The sequence below is a fragment of the Tetrahymena thermophila genome, assembly GCF_000189635.1.
Source record: "Tetrahymena thermophila SB210 genomic scaffold scf_8254047, whole genome shotgun sequence".
Classification (NCBI taxonomy): domain Eukaryota; phylum Ciliophora; class Oligohymenophorea; order Hymenostomatida; family Tetrahymenidae; genus Tetrahymena; species Tetrahymena thermophila.
Window position 1 is genome coordinate 144,140 of NW_002476030.1, and position 15,148 is coordinate 159,287.

Here is a 15,148-nt window from a genome sequence, read left to right on the forward strand (position 1 = left end):
CCTCTAATAAAGAGCTTATTCTTTCAATAATCTTGCAATGATTTATGCTTAAAAAGGTAAGTACTAAGATTCTAAGGATAATTTTTTAGAATCCATATAAATACTAAACAAATAAAATAATCCTAATATTGTCTAAAATCTTCAAAATGTAGGATATCACTTCTTAAATCTTCGAAATCCTGAAAAATCCTTTTATTTCTTTCTAAAATCACTTGAAATTTTATCTAAAACACTCTCAACCTAAAGCAACTTAAAAAAAGGTAAATAAGAAAATAATTATGAAGAATAATAAATAATCTAAGAAAAAAAATCAGATAGTAATTCATAGAGTTATGGTTCCTTAGATAAAAGTAATTAAAAATCTACTTCAATACCTAGTTAAAACTAATAAGATTTAATTGTTGATTCCACACCATTTAAAGCTCAAAAATAAAAAATATAAATTGATCCAAATTTTTAAACCAGATGCAGCATGACTAATGAATCAAATCTAATAAGTGATTCTTAAAATTTCAAAGCAAAACCTTAAAATATTAAATAAAGCATCGAAGTAAAATAAATTTTAGATAATAAAAATCTTAAAAATTAAATTATTCAAGTTTAAAATGAATCTAAAAATCCTAATTATTAAGAAGATTATAATAGTTAAAACAATAAAGAAAAAACTCAAATCTCAAACATTGGTTAGACAAATAATTTAGGTGATAAATAGAATGATGAAGACTTTAATAATTCTAAATAAATTTAAGATTAAATAGAAAGGAAAATTATTTTGGATAGAATATTGATTTTATATGGTTAAAGACCCTCATTTCGATAAATAAAAAGTAATACAGAAAAATAAAATACTCAGAATTAATCTAATATAAAATAGAATCCAAAAAAATTTCATTTAAATTTTTAATATTAATAAATGAACCAAAATAGATCATTTAAAAAAAATAATTTAAATCATTTTCAAGATTAATAAGCTTTGTTTATTTAAGGAAAATAAGAATTAAAATTAATTGTTAAGTAAAATAATTAGAATTTTAATTGTTCAAGTTTAATAAATTCAAATTATTAAAATTCATTAAAAACTTAAAATAAAAAATCTTTTAAAACTTTAAACAATATTTAAGTTAAATAAATTTCAGATTTTCCTAAGTCATTAAAATAAAAATTACTTAAATAATCAAATAATAAATATCAATTAGTTTAATCATAAAGAGTAGTGTAAAAATAAATTTAAAATTAATTTGGTTAATAAGATATTCAAAAGAATTAAGATAATTAGTAGAATAATGCACAATAATAAATCTAAAAGAAAGTTCATACTGTAGAACTTTTGAAACTCCCATCTGTAAATAATTGTCATGGCAAATTATAATCTTAAAATAATACAAATCTATTTGATTAAAAAATAGCTAAAAAAGATGAAAAAGCTTAATTAAAAGAAAATTAAAATGATGATAAAATATTTTAATGTGAAATTACTTCAAATAAAAATGAATTAAATAAAATAGATTATAATAAAGATGGATAAAATTTAACATATTAAAGCTCAAAATTAATTTAAAATTAGTGTAATTAATAAGAAAAAATATTTTTATAATCTTCAAATATTTCTAATCTTTATAATTAAAATTCAATTGAAAAATAAAATAATAAAGACGAATTAAATTTAAAACATTAAAGTTCATAATAAACTTTAAATAAATAAAGTGAATAAAATATTAATAGATGTTAAGCAATTCAAACTAATGTTTAAGGGTAATAAATATTTAACACACAAGATAAAAATTTAATTGCAATAAATAATAATTCAGGTTAATTAAATTAAGCAAGAAGAAGTTCCAAATTAATTCATATAAATACTTCATAATATAAGAATGAAAATTTGAAATCATAAATTAATTTAGACAATTTTAAAGGATAATAAAATTTAGATAACCAACATTCATAAGTATAAAATTTAGTTGATCAATAATAGAATTAAATTCTTGATACTCAAAAGTTAGATATATGTTAGTCTAGCTAAGAAAGAGATCAAAATTAATTTTCTTCAAATATTACAGATTAGTAAGCATCAAATTTACTTGAAAAATAAAATAATCAAGATTAATAAAATGTGACTGACCAAATTTTAAAAGAAAATTAACAAGGTAAATAAAGCACAGAAAATTAAGATTTGCCTGTTTAATCTAATTTAGAATTCTAATAACTTTTATAAAGACAACCTATTTAATAAAAAATTGAATTTATGTAATTTGAAAAATAAAATATGTATGAACAATTTTTAGTTATTTTAAAAGACTTAGAAGATAAAATAAAACCAATAAAGTAAAATTATCATATTTTAGGGAGTATTTACAACGTAGTTGGGGTTATGTATTCAATTTTAGGCATGCGATTAAAATAGTTAGAATATTTTTTAAAATCTCTTCAAACATAGGAAAAATTGAATAAAAGAAAAAATGTAGATTTAGCAAGTTTATATAATAATATAGGTATAACTTACTTTCATCTAGAAAATTACAAAATTTCTTTGAAATATCACCAATAATCAGTTGAAATGAAAAAATAAATTTTTAAATAAGATCATCCAAGTATAGCTTTATCACTAAGTCATATTGCCTGCTGCTACTAGAGACTATATGATTATCCAAATTCTTTAAAATGCCACTAAGAATCAATTGAAATGAATACGCGAATTTTTTAAGAAAATAATATGTAAATTGCCTACTCTCACAATAATTTAGGATCATTCTATCGGCAAATAGGAGATTTTGAAAGTTCAATAAAAAGTTATTCTTCATGCTAAAATGAAATTTTTAAAATATTTAAGGAAGAGAGTAATTAATATATTCCTAACTGTTTGAATAATTTAGCTATCTGTTTCTTTAGTATGGGAAACCTTAAAAGGGCATTTAAAATTTTCTAAGACTCAATTGCTATGCAACTAAATTAATCTGAAAGAAACTGGCTATAGATTGCTTTTACAATAAACTAAATTGGACTACTTTACTTGAAATCTAGAAGCTATAAAAAGGCACTATCATATCTATTAGAATCACTTAACATTGCAAAGAAATGTGAAAATACCAATTAAAGATTAATTGCCAATTACTTCAACAACATAGGTTTGTGCTATTTAAAGCTTTCTAATTATGAAAAAGCTTTAAAATACATCAATTAATCACATGAATTAAGAAAATAAATATTTAAAGGTAATCATCCTGATATTTTAGATTCTTTAAATAGCTTAGGTTTATTTTACTCTGACTTAAATGAAAAAAATCTAGCTTTAAAATACTTTGACTAGTTGATCTAAAATAGAGAAAAATTGAATGAAGAAAATAATTTATTTAAAGCAAACTTACTAAATAATATTGGATGTTATTTACTCAAATGTGGAAATACTAAATAAGCCATAGAATATTTGCAAAAATCCTACCAAAAGAGAAAATTTGTAAGTGAAAAAAATCTTAAAATAATTGCTGAATCTGCCAACAATATTGGTGTATGCTATTAATATCTAAATGACAAAGAAAAATCAATTTAATATTTAAACTAATCGCATAGTATTTTTTAAAAATATGAATAAGATTTTCATTTTATCTATGCTACTTCTCTGAGCAACTTAGGTTAACATTATCAAGAGTTTGGTGACTATTAAAAAGCTTAAGAGTATTTAACTTCTTCTTTAAATCTACGATAAAAATATGATAAATAGAATTAAAAAAGTATTTCATTTGCCTTAAACAGGCTTGCATTTTGCCACTATGAGTTTTAAAACTATAAAGAAGCCTTAAAGAGTTTTAATGTGGTGCTATCATTGTAAACAAATTAAAATGAGATTGAATTTTTTAATACTTAAATTCATGTTGGTCTTTGCTTTTAAGAACTTGGAAGCTACTAAGAAGCTCTAAAATATTTTAATCAATCTCTCAAAATATTATAAAGATAAATTTAAATTCAATATGATAAAATTGCAGATGTTCTAAGTTATATAAGCACCTGTCAATTTAGCTTAGGAAATTATAAAAAAAGTTTATTATTTTAGTTAGAAGCTTTACAAATGTAAAAGTAATTTGGGATTAAAGATAAAAATATTAATTTAATTAGCAATATTTGCATGTGTTATTTATAGCTTGGAAATTAAAATTAAGCGATAAAATAGTTAAATAAAGTAATAAATATCTTAAAATAAAATTTAAATGATATTCAACTTGATGCTATTCATTCGCTCTACAATTTAGGAATTTGCTTTTTAAAATTAGGTGATACATAAAACGCATATAGAATTTTTAAATTATTTACTGATATGTAATAGCAAATTAACCAAGAAAATGATTGTTCTTAAGTTTATTTTCTAAATTATTTTGGATTATATTATAAAACAATTGGAAAATTCTAAGTTGCATTAAAATATCTTACTGATTCTCTTAATTTAGAAGAAAAAAATATCTAAAAAAGTAAAATTTTAGTTGCTGAGATAAATAATAACATCGGATAATGCTATCATGCTGTTTAAGATTACCAAATAGCTAAAAATTACTATAAGAAGTGCTATGAAACTGTAAAAAATATACTTTTTCCCTCTCATTAGTTAGTTATTTCATCTATGAATAATGTAGGGATTTGCTTTCTTTAAGAAGGTAATTATGTGCAAGCTTTAGATCACTTTTAGTAAAACTTAGATATTCTAAAAAAGGAATATGATATAAATAATATGGATACTGCTGTGTGTCTAAATAATTTAGCAATTTGCTAATTAAAGTTAGGATAAAATTAAATTGCTTTAAATAACTTTTTAGAATCTCATTAAATAAAATAGTAAATAATTTAAGATAAAAATCACTCAGATTTTGAATAATCTTTGAAAAACATCGCTCAATGCTATTATAACTTAAATGATACTCAAAAGTTTCATTCATTTATATAGCAATCGTTTAAAGTTGCAAAAATTAATTTTAAAAAGAAAAAAGATTAAACTCAAATAAAAAATACTAATTAAAGCTATTGATATCACAATATCCTAGAGCTTTTTAATAATTTTTCAAAAAATATTTTTATAATTATATAAATATATATATAGTTTCTCAAGGGGAGAGTTATTGGCAATCTAGTTTTATTTCTAAGGATCAGTAGTCAGGAAAGATGCAAACTGCTTAGGGCCTGCACCTAGCTGAGCTTTCAACACTAGGTAAATCCTAGGAAAGTGCAGATAAGCAAAATAATGGGATGAAATCTAAAATCTAACTTGATTAGATTTAGTTTATTTATGTAATCAATTCTAATTAATAAATTATATTTATATTTATAAATATTTTATTACTCTATAATTAAAAATTTGATAATTGTAAACACTTCAAGCAAAATAAAATAATGAATTACCACCTTTAATAGACATTTAGGTATATATTTAATATTTCTAAATTAAGTTATAAAAATATTTATTTATTTATATATATACACAAATATAAATAAATCTAGAGAATTAAGATTTTTAGTATTATTAAAATTATTAAATTTTATTTTTTTTAGGGTATTTTATTATTAAATAAATTCTTAAGTTCAGTTAAATATTATGTTGACAATTAACTTTGAATTTATTTATTAATAGTTAATTTAAATTAATTTTATTTTGCAAGCTGTAAAAATGTTTATTGAAATGTTTCTAAAACAAAATAAATCATTTTTAACTATTAAATTTATTTAGTAGATAACCAACCATTTAGAATCAAGTAAAAATTATCATTTCTTAGTTTTTTTAATTTTTTTCAAATTAACAAACCATCATTTTCAAGCTATATTCAAGTGGCTAAATGCGCTACAATACTTTTTCATATCACTTGGATGCAAATCCTAATTTACTTTCTTGCCAAATTAGCTTTCAAAAGAAGGAATATCAAATCTTTCCCAAAGATTTTCATCGCCACCAAAAACATATAACTTAGAATTTTCATCTACAAAGCAAATGGGAAGCACTCTGGCTTTCTTAACTTTTCCAACAATATCTATTTTATTTAACTCAGGATTTTAAGTGTTAATATTAATCTAAAAAATTTATTCATTTTTTTCTTCATCACTTCTTCCAAACATAAAATAAAACTAGTCGTTTTATTATCCTTTAACTGAAAAGGCAAATCCTCCTTCTACTGTAAGAGGAAGTTTTATACTCAACAATTACCAAGTATTTTCTTTTATATTATACCTTTCGATTTAATTTAATCTACCTTTTGGAGAGAACCCTCCAATTAAATAGAGCCACCTTTTGTCTTCAAGTCCTATCAAGCTAGAGGTACATCTACCATCTTTTAAATTTGCAAGTTTTTCCCATGTATTACTTTATAAATCCAATCTTTATTTAAAAAATCAACGAATTAAAATTTATATTTATAAATCATTCATATATAAACTTTAAAATTATCAAAAACAGACTCTTGTAAAAATAATTTAAAAAACTTAAAAAAATAAAGTTAAAAATAATTATTTTAAAGCAAGTTTTAATCAAATTTTTTTTTATAGCATAAAAAATATATTTGTTTGTTTGTTTGTTTTTATAATATTTGGAATATTTGATTCATATTTAAAATTTAATAATTTAAATACCTCTCAAAAGAGTTTAAAATGCTTTGTTCTCCTCTACCATAAGTTCTACCTCCTATGACATAAACATAACCATTAAAATATAGAGCAGAGTGAGTATAGCGAGCTTAGTGCATATTAGAAAGAGGAGTATTTGTATTATTAACTGGGTCATAGAGTTAGCAAATAGGCAATATATCATTTAACTTATTATTTACTCCTCCACAAATTATGATTTTTCCATCTGGTAGAGAAATAGCCTATGAATAGCTATACATAGTAAGGGACTTAGGAGGTGAAATTGTATACAATTTTTATTACAGAGGATCAAAAATTAGAATATAAGGGAAAGTTTCATCTCCAAATATATAAAATCTAGTATTACAATTATTCAATTCATCTGTCTTGTTAATTTGTTTAATAATTTTCTTGAGAAATTTACACATCCATTTTTTCAACAAGTTCATGAAATTCCTCTTTGGAATCTTTGAAATCGAGCTCGATTTTGATGTACTTTTATTTAGCAAACTTTAATCAATAGAATTTTCTCTAGATTAAACTCTGATATTTTAATAGCTTTCTGCATAAGAAACCTATCTTGACTTATTTAATCTTAGGGTAGATATACTCTTGCTTTTATAGGGGGTTTTATAAACCTTATTATTTGGCTCATCTGTTTCTTCTATCAGTTCCTCTAAAATTTCTTCTGTGCTAAAACCCAAAAAAAAGTTTAAATTAAATTATTTAAACAAAATTTTTGGTTTTATTTTAATAATTTTATTCAATAATCTCTTTTTATCAAAAGAAAAAATTCTGTTATAAATTTGCTTTATCATTTGCTTAATATAAATTTATATTTTAATTGAGCCCTAAAATGTTTTTAATTTCAACTGATTTTTAAAGAATTTTTAACTTTTAACATTAAAATGTTATTTATCACTCATAAAAATTTAATAATTTAATCTAACTAATAAATTTACTTGCTGTTTCTTTGATTATTTGTTTGTTTGCTTTTGTTTTCGTTCTACTTTTTAATGTTTTTAGTTTCTTCTTCAAAGCTTTCCTCTTCATATGATCTCAGTTCTTTTTCGTCAAAAAAATTAATTTATTTTTATTTGTCTTGAAGCTAAAGCATTTCTTTTCTTTTTTACTTGAGTCTTTCTTCTTTTTGTTGCTGTTTAATAAGTCTTTATTTTTCTTTCTCTTCTTCTTCTTTCTTTTACTTCTCTTTTTCTCTTTACTCTCGCTCTTCCTTCAACTTCTTTAATCTATTTAATTCATCTAGTCTTTTTTGCTTTTCAATTCTTTTTTTCTCTTCTTCTTCTATTTCTTTTTACTTTTTTAAATTCTCTTCCTCTTCCTCCCTCTTTTTCCTCATTAATTCTTCTTTTTGCTGCTTTAACTTCAAGAGTCGCTATTGCTTCTCTTCATTCTCTACTTGACTAATTATTTATTTCAAGAAAATGCTTCCAAGCCATTCTCTTAAAAGGTTCATAAAATCTCTTGCACCACCTTCAGTTTCTTCAACCCTAGGATCATTAATCGATAAAATATACTTTATTTATGCCTTAAGCTGCCCATCAGATTGAAATATTAAATTCTATTCAGTTTTGGATTCTTTTTTGTTTGTTGTATAGTCTGATAATTTTAAAATCTACTAGCTAATAAGTACATCCTTTTATTTATTTTTAACCAGCACTTAATTATAGAGAGAAATGTAGATATCTTCTCCATCAATAGGTACATCATTAAAAGAAATAACTACATCCATATTAACTTTCTCCTTTAAAATATTAATTGTAGGAGATCTCTTGCTACTGTTTCCATATTTCAAATCAAAAGAATAGCAACCAAATTTATTATGATAAAGAGTGCACTATTTCAAGTTAAATTAAATATCTAAAAGATATATGGAAAACATTGAAGACTTTCTTTCATTTTTGATTTGTATCATACTATTTATATAGCAGCTGCACTATTTAAATATATGACTTCAAATAAAGATTTCTACTGATTCTCCTAAAAAAAGAAATTTAATTAATAAAAATATTATTATCTTAATTAATACAAGAAAGCAAATCCAATAATACACAAATAAAGCATTAAAATGCAAATTAGTATATTGTATTACTTTTTGTATATAAAAGACATCATTTCACTAATATTTGAAATTATTATCAACAATTAATTAATTAATTAAAAGCCTCTAAGCATGTATTTAAAGAAAATTTAACTGATCGATCAATCTAAAATTATTTATTAATTTATTTATAAGGAATTTCAACATAAATTAAATATTATTTACTTAAAAAAATATGTTGATTTTAATTACTTTTTAATAAAATTTAAGTTTCACATAAGAGCTTAGAATTAATTACTTTATTAAATTTTTATCACTCAAACAATAGAAATATGGTGGTTCAAGAATACTTATATTTACCAAAACTTACTTTTGTTGTCTTTCAAAAATATCAATTAATTTATATTACCCAATTGATATAGTATCTATTTTTTAGCATTTTAATGTAAAATGTAATTAATTACTACTTTTAAAATTCAAATTTAGTCTATTTCAATATTAAAAGTAACATGAAGAGAAATACAAGAAAATTAAAAATTTTATTAATAAAAATAAAGGAACTCTACTGTAATACCTATCATCAATATTTTATCTTAAAAAAGTATAAAGGTATGTTTTATTCATTTTTTCGATAAAATTTTCAAAATTTATTTTTTTAAAAAAAAATGACATGTTATAAGAATATACGGTAAATATTATTTCATTTTTACATTTTGCTAATTTAAAGCTATCTAAAAACTAAAAAATAAAGCTGTTTTAAGCTTATTTAGCTTTATTTATTATGTTATTAAGATATATTACATTTCGCCTTTTGTAAATTAAATAGGCACTTCACTCTATATTAACTTCTAATTTTGTTTCCTCATTTAGTAAAAATCTAACACAATACACATAATTGATTTGATAAATTAACACATATTTGTTATGAAATTTGAATTTAAATAAATATATATAGTACTAAATAGTACTAGATAAATATTATGGATATAAGATAACAAATTTCCTCCCAAAAATTTATCAAATAAACCTATTTTATCTTAGAAAAAATTTTTTTATTATGATGCATGCTAATTTTACATTTAAATTGGTTTCTAAAAATGAGGAATAGTTGAATGAATAAAAAATAAATAAATGAAAGATTTAGATACAGAATCTGTTGGATATTATATTATAATAAAATTATTGGTAATGTGTAAATTAAAGTTTCAATATATATTAGTTTATTTGATAAATACATAAAAGTACTATTTATGAATAACTAAAATTTATATTTCTTTTATTTTCTCCACAAAGGAAATTAATAATTATGATTATTGATAAATTAATAACCTCTTATCGCCATTCGTGTTCATAGATTAATTTTTATAATATAAGGATAGAATTTCTTCTGATTGATAAATAATTAATAATAACAAAGAAAGTAACAACAAGATACTCAGATTAAATTATAAATTAGGCGATACCAAATAAAATTATAATACTCAATTAGCTAAATATTGCGTAAAAAAGTTTATAAATTAGCAGAAAAGCATGAACTAAAAGACTCGAAATGAATCTTATTTAGAAACATAAAATTCATAGTTAGGAGTGCCAAGCGTTTCTCTTATTACTCATGATGAATTCTATGGTAATCAGGCAAAATCACAATTAGATGATCATAATCCAGAAATTAATCATTATCAAACACCAAATAATAAAAATAGCTTAAAGTAAGTTTAAAAATAAATGAAAAATCAATTTAAGTATTTTGTAAATCTTTTTTTTTTAAGCCAAAGAAAAGCTACTGATTTAAAACACAAGAATTTGAAAATACTTTAAGAACTTAAAGAGATTTCAGATTAACTTTAATCAGCATTGGAGAAACAAAAAATACAATAAAGGCAAAACGTTCAATATAATTCAAAAGACATTAGGATAGCTGTAAATAATTATCCATAAAAAAATATTTTAGAAAAGCTAGAAAAGAAAAATAAATAATGAATTTTAGATTTAAAACTAGCAAATTTATTATATTTTATAAATTTCTTTGGACAATTGGTTATTATTTTTTGGTAGAGTAGTAGGAATAATAAGAAGAAATTGATAAAGCATTCAGCATTTTGAATCTGTAGAAAAGAGACATTGAACTTCTTGAATAATAAGTTCAACACTTAATCAATAATGACAAAAGGTAAAGCAAAATTTATTAGTTATTGTTTTCTTTGTTCATTAATTGTTTATAAATATAAATATATATTTTTTTAACTATAAACAATAAATAATTAATTCAAGCTAAATTAGGCTTATAATTTATTTATATCATAAAATAAACAGAGTTGAAGAGTTAAATTAACAATTGATTGATAAGAACAAAGAAATAAAGGCTTTAGAGCATGAAAAAAATTACTTAAATAAAGTTCTAGGAAATGTTGATAAAATTATGAAAGCTGAAGGCGTTAAAGATTAGAAACTATAATAAGTTCACTCAGCTTATAAGGAAGAGATAAGATTACTTAAAGAAAGAATAAGAGAACTTGAAAACGTTCAAAGATAATCTGAAAAAAATGCTATGAAACTTCATCAACATTACATGGATTTGGATGAAAAATACAAACAAGCCATTTCAAACTCTCCTTCAATTTAAAATAAGTCTCCTAATAAATATAGAAACTCGTAAGGGGAAAACTCTTATTTGCTGATTGAATCTGTAAAAAATGATTATGAAGATAAAATATAAACTTATATTTAAAAGCTCAAAGATAAAGAAAATGAAAGTAAATCGCTTACACTTCAACTTTAGAAAAAAGAAAATGTAAATATTTTTTGTCAAAATAAATAGTTGTTTTTTTTAATTTCATTTTAAAATAACTTTTTATTTTATTACTGAATTTACTTACATAATTTCAACAAAATGATCTTAGATTGCAATTATTATCATATTATACTTTATCTTAAATTTATTTTATCGATTTACTTTCTTTAGACTCTCATTCATTAAAATCTATTTATTTTCATATTATAAAATTCAAATTTTGGGCTTATTATTGTTTGAAGATTAAGTATTGTAATTCCTTAACTAATCAAATTTAATTGATTCAATTTACAAATAAAAAATTAAATGCAATAGAAAAATGATAAAGATTGATATAAATTAAAATTAATTATAAATATTATTAATTAATTAAATTATATTATAAAATTATTTATTTTTATATAAATAATATTCAAACGATTCAAAAAAATAGTGATCTCAATTCACTAAATTCTTGAATGGCATTTGGCTATAAAAGTATTATTTTTAAATTATCATTTTAATATTTCATTAAATTTATGATTAAGGATAAATAATTAATTAAATTTTATAAATTTGTTTTTTCAAAAAATAAAATATATTGCATTTTTTAAAATAATAAATAAAAGTTTTACTTTTAAATTAAAGTATTACGATAAATATATTTTTTATTTCTTATAGGAAGTTAGAGATTTAAAAGTTTTGGTGAGAGAGTATGAAATACAGGTACAAAGAGAGCAAAGAGATAAAGAGATGATAGAAAGTTATAATAAAAACCTTAGAGAATAATTAAAGATTTAAGCTTAAAAATTATCTTAGGAAAGCCTAGCTTCAGCATAGCAAAATACTTAGCAAGGTAAAGAAATAATTAAGGTTCCTACAAGATAACCAAGGACACAAACCCCTAAGAAAGATATTATCAGCCCCTATAAATCCACAACTACACAAATTCGAAAAGATTAAAAATAAACTTCTAACAGCTTAGAAAGGAATGGCAACAAAATTAATTATAATAATAGCAATAACAATGAGGAAATCAAAATTTATAAAAGAGAGAACTCTTCTTCTATTAAAAAGAAAACTAATGGTTACCATCAACATACGATGTCGATGGAAATTTAGCATAGTAGAGAAAATACAGATATTGATTTAGCTGACAAACTAAATTAATCTGTACTGAATGACAATTAAAACAAATATTCAACACCTGGCACACCTCAAAAGAAATTGTTTATAAAAAGATAGCTAAAAAGTCCTTCTATAATTAATAGTGACTCAGTTAATAACAGATATAATAATAGATCGATAGATAGGAGGGAAACTGCAGGTTCAGCTAATAACAGCAACATATTTTCTTCTAATAACTCAAATAGCAACAATAAAACATTTAAAAAATCTAATTTATTCTCATCAAAGCTAAGTACTAAAGACAATGAAGATTTAATAAACTAACTCCACCCTCTTAGTGCTAGAAATAGAATCAAAGAATTATAAAAAAGTGAGAATTTAAATAATGAAGTAAATAGTAACAAAGATGATAATAATAATAATATCCTTATTGAAACTCCTTATGTCAAAACCTTAAATAGTAAATATTTAGCTCTTAAAAGCAACTAAAATGAAGGAAATAATCCCATAAAAACAGAATTAAGTACATTACTTGAAAAGAAACAAAAAGCTAAATTAGACCTAGAATAATCTCCTAAATCAAATAAAATGTAATAAATAGATGATAAAAAGGATAATACAAATAGCCAAAGTTCAAATAAAAATAATCTGGCAGGTCAAATTCCAAGTGATGTAAGCGAATAAGATTTAAATGTAATCAATTAATTTTTAAGATTTTCATAAAATTTTCTTATTTTGTCAAAATAAATATGTTTGTTTTTAAAAGTGTATTGATTTCGTTCTAATTTTTAATTTTTCAATAAAAATAATTATTTTAAAATTTTTATATAAAATAGCACACATTTACTTAGTTTTAGAAAGAGGTGTCTCAAGTTGGTCTTGAAAAATTTTTAGGAGATGAATAAACATATTTAGATGCTCACAGAAGCTCTCCTGATTTAACTAGCGGTATGACAAACTAAAACTTATAAAAGTCAACCTAATTTCCAAAAGTAAAAAAAGAAGGACTTTAGATAAAGCAATAATCAATCGGAAAAGTTTAACCTCACAATTAGATTATGTTTTCTGATTATGACTTTATAACTTCTTAAAATCCTTCTAATCCAATTTCTATTGTTAAAGTTGTAGGTGCAAGATTTTGGCTATTCAAGCCATCAAACAAAATTATGGGATTATAGATAAATTACTTAACCAATTAAAACAAGTTAATTTGGGGACCAGCAAATGTACATATTTTTACATCTAATATTACAGTGTAAACTATGAATTTAGCAGTTAATTTTAAGGAAGGAGATGACCCTGATAAATTAGATTTTGTTAGTTTAATTGGATGCAGATATAATAACGAATACTCTTACTTAGAAAATGTAACCTTTATCACAAATTCTGGAGTCGTGTATAATTTTGGAAAGCATAATCCAGACCCTAAATAGCCATTGATATATTTTGATATATAATCTGAAATTGAAGTGCCTTTCTCCTTATTTGGCTCTATCTCAAAAGAATATGGTAATTTAATTTATTCTTAAATACTAATAATTATATATTTATTTTAAAATAGATCCAATGTCAGGCATTTTAATAGGAACAAAATTATCATATTTTGGTTTCCAAGTAGCAAGTATTGATCAACTTAAATAAAAAGCTCAATCACCTCTTAAATCATCAAAACATGTGCAGAGTGATGGCAATCTCAATCCTCCAACAAATTAGCTAAGCGTTTAAAATGAATAAGATTTATAAAAGTAAAACAAATCTAACAATTAAAAAAATGATGAAAAAAGCATATAAAATAATGATGTAAATAAATAATCATAAAATTAAAATTAAAAAACTGTTTAAGAAAATTCAAATTAGTCTGAATAACAAAATAAAAATTAGAATTAGTAATAATAAAATGTTCATTAATAATAATAGCAGCATTCAAATTAAGAATAAATCTAAAAAAACGAAGCTCATTCAAATACAAAAAATGAAATTGACAAGTAAAATGATTTACAAAGCCAAAAGACAGCAACATTTTATAATTAAAATAACAATCCTTAACAATAAGCAAACTAAAATTCAAATACTTAATAAAAAAGTGAGTAAAATAACAAAGGAAATAGTCAAAATTAAGTTAAAAATTGAAATAAAATTTGTTAAAAAATGTGTAAATAGATAGAAATATGTATAACAAATGTATTAATCTCAAAAATTAAATATCTTTAATTGTAATTTATAAGATTTTTGATTTATTATTTTAAATTTTCTAATTAATATATTTTTATTTTCCTTATTATTTTTAATACAAACTTAATTTTCTTAATTAATAGAATTATTAAAATTTAATTTTTAATAACAGAATAGAATTTTGTTAAAATTATTGTAAAAATATATATATAATTTAAAAAAATGCAAGAAGTATCCAAAAACCTACAGTAGAACTTGAATTCTATATCTTGTTCTTTTGATCAGTTTAAATTTAGATTATTTCTAAATCTAACTGGACACAAATTATTTTCTTATTTATTTTATTTTTGTAAATTTTTAATTTTTAAAGTAAAAAGAATGATTTTTTATGAATGAATGATAACAAGATAATAATTTAAAACGAG

The 15,148-nt window shown here is 21.7% G+C and overlaps 4 protein-coding genes across 4 annotated transcripts; 3 read left to right on the forward strand and 1 right to left on the reverse strand. All coding sequences in view use genetic code 6, as the record gives it.

The window, feature by feature from the left end:
- Window positions 1-913: 913 nt before the first annotated feature.
- Window positions 914-1,707, forward strand: TTHERM_000790749 (tetratricopeptide repeat protein; the record flags this gene model as incomplete). The annotated part of the gene is made up of 2 exons (XM_012800616.1): window positions 914-1,563; window positions 1,653-1,707. The coding sequence occupies 2 exons, from the start codon at window positions 914-916 to the stop codon at window positions 1,705-1,707; spliced, it is 705 nt and encodes a 234-aa protein (XP_012656070.1).
- Window positions 1,708-2,887: 1,180 nt separating this feature from the next.
- Window positions 2,888-3,837, forward strand: TTHERM_00790750 (tetratricopeptide repeat protein; the record flags this gene model as incomplete). The annotated part of the gene is made up of 2 exons (XM_001026173.2): window positions 2,888-3,669; window positions 3,786-3,837. 2 exons carry the CDS (start codon window positions 2,888-2,890, stop codon window positions 3,835-3,837), a joined length of 834 nt encoding a protein of 277 aa, XP_001026173.2.
- Window positions 3,838-5,787: 1,950 nt separating this feature from the next.
- On the reverse strand, window positions 5,788-8,527 carry TTHERM_00790760 (kelch motif protein; the record flags this gene model as incomplete). Its single annotated transcript, XM_001026174.3, has 3 exons — window positions 5,788-6,346; window positions 6,598-7,284; window positions 7,554-8,527. 3 exons carry the CDS (start codon window positions 8,525-8,527, stop codon window positions 5,788-5,790), a joined length of 2,220 nt encoding a protein of 739 aa, XP_001026174.1.
- A 1,539-nt stretch (window positions 8,528-10,066) lies between these two features.
- TTHERM_00790770 (hypothetical protein) lies at window positions 10,067-14,681 on the forward strand (the record flags this gene model as incomplete). The annotated part of the gene is made up of 7 exons (XM_001026175.2): window positions 10,067-10,362; window positions 10,423-10,573; window positions 10,714-10,823; window positions 10,967-11,444; window positions 12,105-13,244; window positions 13,388-14,060; window positions 14,113-14,681. Exons 1-7 carry the CDS (start codon window positions 10,184-10,186, stop codon window positions 14,679-14,681), a joined length of 3,300 nt encoding a protein of 1,099 aa, XP_001026175.2. The 5' UTR covers window positions 10,067-10,183.
- Between the last annotated feature and the right edge of the window lie 467 nt (window positions 14,682-15,148).